At 36.9% G+C, this 8,865-nt stretch overlaps 1 protein-coding gene across 1 annotated transcript; it reads right to left on the reverse strand.

Moving 5' to 3' along the window:
• Positions 1 to 1,314: 1,314 nt before the first annotated feature.
• Positions 1,315 to 3,993, reverse strand: Fshb (follicle stimulating hormone subunit beta). Its single transcript, XM_005327458.4, has 2 exons — positions 3,835 to 3,993; positions 1,315 to 2,248 (listed from the first exon to the last, which is right to left on the reverse strand). The coding sequence occupies exons 1-2, from the start codon at positions 3,991 to 3,993 to the stop codon at positions 2,018 to 2,020; spliced, it is 390 nt and encodes a 129-aa protein (XP_005327515.1). The 3' UTR covers positions 1,315 to 2,017.
• Between the last annotated feature and the right edge of the window lie 4,872 nt (positions 3,994 to 8,865).

Raw genomic sequence — 8,865 nt, forward strand, 5'->3', positions numbered from 1 at the left:
ATACATATAGTTCTGCTTCAATTCTTGCCAAAACGAGTTCTCAGTGTGGAAAAATAGTCAAAGGAGAGCTGGGCCAAGAGCTGGAAGGCTAGGGTTCTAATCCTGGTTCTGCCTTGAACAGTCTTCGAGACTGCTTTGGTCTGAAGATTTATATACCTTTAAAATTCATGTTTTGAAACCTAATCTCCATTGGGGTAGTATTAAGAGGTGGGGCCTCTAGGAGGTTTTTAGGCTATGACAACAGAGCCTCCATGACTGGGATTAATGTTCTTATAAAGGAGACTCTAGGGAGCCTTCTGCCATTTCTGTCGTGTAAGGATGAAGTGAGAAGGTGCCCTGTTTGAAGCAGAGTGCGCCCTCACCAGACACCAAGTCTCCTGATACCTCTATCTTGGACTTCCCAGTCTCTAGAACTGTGAGCAATAAATTTCTGTTGTTTATAATCTAACCAGTCTAAGAAAGTCTAGGAAAATGATCTTGGCTGGGTCAATAAACATCATAGTGCTTTAATTTTTTCATCTTAAAAATTCACAAAATGAACTGGAGAATGTCCAATGTCTTTGTCCACTCTGAGATTCTCTCTAAGCCTTTTTTTTCTCCATTTTATCAAAGATGACTTAAAAATGATGAAAATGACAAAATGCTTTTAGAAATGCAAAAAGTTATTTTTAATATTTCCAAATATGAGGACATATAATATTTGCAGAAGTACTGAGAATGATCTATGAAGATATTTTTCTACTAGTATTACAAACATATAGACATAACAGTATTATTTTTTTGTACATAAAATAATCCAAATCTCTGATTCTTGTAGCTAGCATCTTTATTTTAAAAAGGTTTAATTAAATTAAACATGAGTGTGAAACAAGTACATAACTGAGGGAGTTATGACATCTTTAGGAGAAATCAACTTATGAAAGTTTCAATATAAACCCTCTTGAAAGACATCATAGATTTCATAGAAAATAAATAGACAAAAGAGAAGGCTGGCAAAATGATGCTCCTAGAAAACAGCTTTCCCCTACTCCCTACATGGCTAATTCTTCCTCAAAGAGCCATTTCTTTATTCAAATGTATTTGTACTTAAGTTAAATATATTTATTCAGTTCTTGAAATTCCAAATCCCTTCTCCCCTCAAATGAGGGGATCCTACAAAGGGCAAGGGGGATACATTTTGTTTCTTTTTTTTTTCCCCTAACCCAAAACTCCGAGTATTGTAGGACCTTAGCAGAATTGGTCATTTTTTTTTTTAAAGTAATGAAAAGATATGTGCTACTTTCCACAACCCCAAATTAATATTTCTTGCTTGTGCCCTTAATTGAAGGTCTTGGTAGTAATTGTGTTAAAATCCAGAGCTCTCTTACCCACAACCTGCATTAAGCAATTCAGAGATACATCCCATCTCAATACTCTATGTGTCCCCAAAGAGTTGAGGTGCAACTGATACCCCCACTACTATGGATTGGCATTGCTGGTGGCAGCTTCATTAACCTGCCTCAAGCAGCCTCTTCCTACTTTTCTGATCTTACTACTTTCTGATCTCTTTCTTTTTCTGATCTTATTACTTTCCTTCAGGAAGCTATTGTCTAGTTTCTCACTAGGTTCCAAGCAAGTACTAGACATTGAGGCTACAAAGAATATGCTGGCCTTGTTCTTGAGGGTCCCAAAGTCCAGCAGAAGACTGTGTGGCAGTTGGTTCTTTTTACCCATTTTCATCATCATTCCCTCTTCTGGATTTATTATCTCTCTCTAAAAGGAAGGAACTGCCTAAGATTATTGAGGAGAAAAACCCCCACAAAATCTGTGAGTTAAGACTGAATAAAACATATGGAATCAGACCTAGATATACAGGGCTGACCCTCAGTTCCTGGAGCTTGCCCTCCCCCTCTGCCAGGACAGCAGGGATCCGTGGGGTCTGACATCCTTGGCCCAGTGTTGCAGCCTGGATGGTGCATACACACAGGTATTTTGTGTGTCTTAGTCCTTCAGGACAAGGGTAAATGTCCACTGTCCTTTATTCTTTCATTTCACTAAAGGAGCAGTAGCTGGGCCCCAGCCCTTGCACGGTACAGTCTGTGCTGTCGCTGTCACACTTGCCACAGTGACATTCAGTAGCCACTGGGTATGTGTACAGGGAGTCTGCATGGTGAGCACAGCCAGGTACTCTCACGGTCTCATACACTAGCTCCTTGAAAGTGCATATTTTCTGGATGTTAGTCCTGGCTGGGTCCTTATATACCAGATCCTGAGGAGATAGAAATGAGACAGTTAGGTCACGGTATTTAAAACTGCATGCTCTCACATTTACCCATTAAAATCTATATTACTTCAGAAATGACCTATTATAGCACATTTTCAGATTGTTTTGGAAAGTATGTTATTTTTTTCTTAATCTGTATGACTATATTAATTCTTTCTCAAAATGTAAAGGAACTTTGAATCTCAATGAAGAAAAACGATGAAAAAGGAAATATGACTTAGAATTTTAAGTTGTCTTTTAGTACTTAATTGAAAGCCATATTAATGACAACTTAAACCATATTCACTGAAGTTTAATTTCTCAGAAAGCATTTTTCCAAATACATTGTCCTGATATATTTTTTAAAAAGTTAAAAAGGATATAATATGAATGCTAGTGTTTAGTTTAATGTGTTTGTGAAGGCTCATGTAAGATATTAAATATTCTAATGCCTCATAGACATTTTCCTCTCTTAAATGCTGTATACTTTGCAGGGTTCTTAGTTTCAAAAGACACAAAGTTTGCAAAAATTTTTTGTTCTAACACTTTATTTTTTTTTTTAAAGAGAGAGTGAGAGAGGAGAGAGAGAGAGAGAGAATTTTTTTTTTAATATTTATTTTTTAGTTCTCGGCGAGACACAACATCTTTGTTGGTATGTGGTGCTGAGGATCGAACCCGGACCGCACGCATGCCAGGCCAGTGCGCTACCGCTTGAGCAACATCCCCAGCCCCAGTTCTAGCACTTTCCAGTGAAAAATTTATTGGTACTGAGGGGAGAATGTGGGGCTGCTATTTAATTTATTTCAATAAAATCAATATCCCAGTCTATATCCCAAGGAGGTACAATAAATTGTGCATGAATAGAGTTTGATTGATCAAACTTATGTACCATTAAATAAAATATATTTCATTAAAATATTGGTATTTTCAATTTCAGTTTATAGAATGAAATCCTGCATAGATAACCAGGTGCTACAGGGAAAAAAGAAAACAAGTGGAAATTACTCCTTTAATTGGATCAATGCAAAGCCATGCACATTCAAACTAGCAGCTTAGTTTGGCTCTGTGTCTTGGTTTTCTCAGGAATATAAAGGGAGTAGTATTGCTGAAATTGTATTTAAGCAGGTCAAAATGACAATTTTTATAATGTGGCTGTATTTTAATATAACTTGGAAATATATTTTGGTACTGTTTCTACAGCAAAGATAGGGCCTTAATTACAAAAATTGCCTTTTGAGGAATATTCAAGGTCCTTTATGATTAAATATGTGTTTCTGTATTTATCTCTTTATACATGAAATGTAGAAACTATAGTTAGTAGAAATGCTTCATTTAATATTTTTGAAATGTAGAATTGATACATTACAAAATTTATCAGATTAATTCTAAAGCTTTTCTAAATTTATTTAAATTAAATCCTGTCCCAAAATTTACGTCATGGTCGTTAACTTCAATCACAGCACAGACACTATTGGCTAAAGGACTCATGGCTGTTAATTAGGAAACATGAAATAGCTATTAGGTAGGAATTAATGAAGCTTGCCTCATGCAGACCCTCAACCCCCTCACTTCCAGCAAGGTGCAGGACCTACCCTGGTGTAGCAGTAGCCTGCACACCAAGTGGTGTTGATGCTTATGCAGAAACGGCACTCTTCTTTCTCCACTGCAATGGTGATGTTGGTTAGCTCACAGCTTTGGCAGCAGATTGCTTTCCAGCAACAGAAAAGGAAGCAAAACTGGACTGACTTCATCCTGGACTGAGAAGCAAACAGCCAAAGCCCATCAGGAATCAAGAAACTAAAGAATTAAAATCACTGTGTAAATTGACCAAATCAAAAGAAATGAGTTAACCCACCTCCCCTAATCACGTTTGCTTTAGCAAGACTTCCCCTTTCTTTATTTTTTTTTCCCCTTAGGACAATAATCCTTCTCCTCCTCCATCATTTTTTGGTAAAGTAGAAAGACATTGTAAATCAAAGTTCAACATAATGATTTAAGCAAAATGGTATTTAAAGATTACAGTATATTATTGCTGACCATCTTAAAGTGATTAAAGCAAGTAACTTGTGTTCATCATCTTTGCCTTTTCATTAACATTTTTTAAAGACTAGTTTTGTTTAAAAAGAAAAAAACAATTTTATACAACACAATGATTTCTTCATTTTTAGTGTCTCACAAATATTGTTATTTGCTTTTGCCTGCATTTGTTTAAAATAAAACTATTTCAGATGCCAGGAAAACTGGTCTATAAAGTCAATTGCTTGCTAACAGTGATTATAATATATTAGCCATATTAAGGAAACCAGGCTGACAAGCATAAATTCTCTATATGGCAGCAGCATAAAGCTTTAATTTGTTCTCTAGGTCCTGAAAAACCAGTAATTTAAAAAATAGCCATTCCCACTTGATAACTGTGAATGCCAAGACTCACCTGTGGTTGTTTCTGTCTTGTGTAGGGTAAGCTGTAGACTAAGTCAAGTCTCAGTTCACCTTTTATACAAAATCATGTGCAACTAACACCTTGTGGATTTCTTGGGTATTAATATAATCAGTGCTAACCTGAAGCTTGCTGTAAGTGAAACGGTGTTTAGATAGACAGGGAGATCAAGCTTTTACTAAGGTAGTCTAAACGCAGTAGATCAGAAAAATAATGTTATCAGAGATGTTGATTTTGTACAAATTAAATTTGATATAGTAGCACACCCACTCCTTGACCTTGTCAAATTAAATATGACTCTAGGTTTTTCTTTTTTATCTTCAACTTGGGGAATTCAGAACCCTTTTCAAGGATTGCTTTGGTCTTGTTGAGGATGCACATCAAAAAGATACAGTTAATAGTAAGTGGTTCCAAGAGCAGAATGAAATCTGTGAGGGAAGAAATAAGCAAATAGAAAGCATTTCAGGATCTAACTCCTATATAAATTGTGAACTATATATTTCTTTACCTCCCATATCCAGATCTCCTAATCTTAATCCTGATTTTTTTTGGTGATTTAGAAAGAGCTTTCTACCTATTATGATTCTCTAGATATGCTGTTGATTCATTCCTTCAGATATTTGCATGTGATGTTTTTTCTGCTTGCTTACCCCATCTCACCCAACATCAACTCCACCCATGAAAAATTCCCCAACTTTTAACACCCAAAGGTGTTTCACCTGACAAAGTTTAGGATAGCAGGAGAGAGAGAGAGAAAGAGAGAGAGAGAAAGAGAGAGAGAGAGAAAGAGAGAGAGAGAGAGAGAGAGAGAGAGAGAGAGAGAGAGCGCTTTAATCACTTTTTTCTATTTATAATCATTTACATACATCTGTTTTCTCCAGTAGACTATGAGCTCCTTAGAAAATGAGGATGATTTGTTTAAAAAATATTTATTTACTAAATAGTGTGACTGGAATAGAAGACCAATGGTAGAAATAATAGGATATGAAGTCGGAACTAGAACAAAAATCAAATCATGTGGGACCTTTTGTTATAGTTAAAGCTTTGTCCCAGGGTTTCATAAATTGACTTCCAGACCACTCACGTATTCGAATCAAGCCTTTATTGAAGCATACTGGTGGCGGCTGACCAGAACATAAAGCTGTTCCCCTGATCAGCCCTGAACAATTGCAAGGGCACTCCTTATAAGCCTGAAAACCGCAAAAGGGATGTTCAGGGGGTCTAGCCAATGCAAGCAAGCCAGGTTACAGAAGTGGGACAGTGCAGTCAAGCGGAGGGAAGCCTAACCAATCACAGTTATCCCAGTCACCCCAGTTACAGAAACAGAGCCCGGTTACCCTAGTAACAGAAACAATGCCCCATTAGGTAGTTCTGTGTTTTTAAAGGTTTCTATAGCAAAAGGAAAAGAACATCTTGCCCCTGTCATGACTCTTCTACTTGGCATGGTTGTTTTACAGGATGAAGTTATAAAACAAAATGGAGTCACATTTGCTCCCACTGTCACACTTTTAGGCCAATGTAGAGTCTTTGGTTTTTATTGTATGTATTGAGGAACGCATTGCAGGATTTTGAATGGAGGAGTGATATGATCTGAATTAGATCTAAAAGTCTCCCTCTAACTGCAGCATTGCTCATGTAGAGGAACAAAGATGGAAACAAAGACCTATTAGGATGCTGTTGCAACAACCTAAGTGAGAGATGATGTTTGTTGAGACTGGTGTGGCAGCGATGGAGCTTATGAGACATGATGTGACTCTGGATTATTTCGAAAGAAGAACTAACAAAATTTCTGATGGGTAGATGTTATGCATGAGAAAAAGAAAAAAATAAGGTTGAATATAAAAATTCTGGTTTGAGTAAATGGATGGATTAAGTTAACCCAACTGACATGGAATTGGTGTAGCAAGCTTAGGGAAAGAATAAGGAGTTTAGTTTGGACCTTTGAGCTCAAGGTGTTTATGATACACCCAAGTAGATTGCTGAATCTGTATTTTAGGGAAAAATATATTGACTGAAGGTATAAATTTGGGAGTCAATGGCATAAGCCTGAACGAAATTATCAAGGGAGGGAGAGCAGATAGAAAAGGATGTGGAATTGTGCTTGGTGTATTCCAATATTAAGAAATCAGATGCAATGAAGTCCCTCTCCCTTTTCTAAAGAAGACTGAAAAGGGTCACTGAGGAAGGTAGGGAATAGAGAGAATGTGGTATCACAGAAGCCAAGTAAAGAAATGAGTGGCTGGGTAATATGGAAGCAGGATAAAAATAATTTTCTTTTGATTTTAATTTTAAGATGGGAGGAATAAATGCCTGTTTGTATGGTGATGGGAATGACTGAACAAAATAAGTGATGATGTCAGAGGCAGAGAGGAGAATTCTGAAGTGCTCTTGAAGAGGTGAGATAAGAAAAGCTTTAGAGCACAGAGGAGAGCTTGACTTTAGATAAGACCATGGAGAGATTATTTCAGTATTGGGCAGGAAGGCAGAACTTAGATGCTGGTGAGGGGACAGGTGTGGGTGCAGATGTCAGTGGGCCAGCAGGTGTGATGAATGCAGATGCTGGTGTGGGGACAGGTGTGGTGGTGCAGATGCTGGTGGGTGGGCAGGTGTGATAGATGCAGGTGTTGGTATGCTGGCAACTGTGGTCGGTACAGATGCTGGTGGGTGAAAAGATAGGCTCTGAAATCTGGCCTATGATTTATTTCATTTTTCCAGTAAAACAAGAAATAAAGTCATTACTAGAGAGTAAGGATGAGGGAGTTGTTGAGAATTTGGGAAAAAGGAAAAGATTTGAAATGGTTGTTAGAGATTGGGAGAGGGACTGAATTTGCAGTGTATAATGTGATTGCCTAGTAGTGTGAAGGCCCCACTAGAGGTTTATGGTAAAAAAATTTAACATGGGACTCCTTAGCATGCATGTGTACTTTTCTCTGGACTGATTTAACAGCATGGTTCAGGTACATGGGTTACAGAAGTTTGTTTATCCAGACTTATGATTTTTATCAAATATGTTGACAAAGACAAGATTCACCATAGTACTAGATGCTGTAAGTACTAGTTCATAATCTGGACATTTTAAGTACTAATTAAATATCTATGTAAGTAAATATCATGAATATATAACTATTTTGAAACCTTTCAGCAGTTGGTAAGAAAGTATATCTTCTGTTATAGAATGAATAATTAAATTTTACATAGTACAGATTAAATGAAAGACACTCATGATTCCTGTAAAACTATAAACACTTTCAGTATTTTTCAAGAAATATTGCTATAACTCTTGGTAATATCACAGATTGTAAACAAAATCTTTTCATGCTGCCTGTGTGTATTCACAAAGTATTATCTGTGTGACTACATGAACTTACAAGTTTTAATGACTAATGTATGAGTTTCTTCATTATGCAATTTAAATATTAATAGCTACTTTTTATTAAGCAGTAACCATATTAAAAATATATATAATATTTACGAATTAATGTCATTGTCTTTTCAATGTCTCTTCAAGGTTTTTTGAAAAATTCTGCTGATGAGGATGTAGAACTCTTTCTTACGCATCTTTGTATCCCAAATAAATAATTTCTAATGCACAGTAGGCACTAATATACTTTTGATGAACCAATTAAAACACTACTCTTTGTTTCTCACTTTACTGTGTTGGTTCCTAGCCATTTTGCTGTCAAGTGCATGGCTTGCTCTTGCTCTGTTCCAGTTTGTTTTGTGGGAGAAAGGACCTCTGTAGGCTGCCTTTCCCAATAGTAGGCTTTTGCTTTTCTGAAAGGAGGTAAGGAAATGAAAGGAAGAAGTGGGAGCATTGCTCACCTTTGCATTTTGTTTCCTTTCTTGGCAGTGAATGCAATTTTTTTTTTCTAGTCCCATCTTTGTGTGATTCTTGTCATTTGAGGAAAGCCTGGCTGTGGCTTGAGCCTCTACTGAGTGTTCTCATCTTCTGGTCTCTGGCAATCCCACTCTGTGTCCCTTTAGTTCTGTGGGCAAACAGAGCTTTCTGCTGTTGCTCTTCTCTGGTTGACTTGGTTCCCCTGTCTGGCTTCTCACCAATTCTAGCATTTGAATGACTAATTTTCTGTGTTAATCAATCCGTACGTTCCCTCTGATTTACCTACCAGGACTTGAAACTGCTTTCCTGACTTGAAACTGATGAATACACTTACCTTTATTTCTAGCC

This window comes from Ictidomys tridecemlineatus, chromosome 4 (genome assembly GCF_052094955.1).
Source record: "Ictidomys tridecemlineatus isolate mIctTri1 chromosome 4, mIctTri1.hap1, whole genome shotgun sequence".
NCBI lineage: Eukaryota > Metazoa > Chordata > Mammalia > Rodentia > Sciuridae > Ictidomys > Ictidomys tridecemlineatus.

Coding starts and splice junctions, on each gene's coding strand:
- Fshb (XM_005327458.4), bottom strand. CDS start 3,993: ATGAAGTCAGTCCAGTTTTGCTTCCTTTTCTGTTGCTGGAAAGCAATC. Junction 2,249..3,834: donor CAGGCTACTGCTACACCAGG/GTAGGTCCTGCA, acceptor CTATCTCCTCAG/GATCTGGTATATAAGGACCC.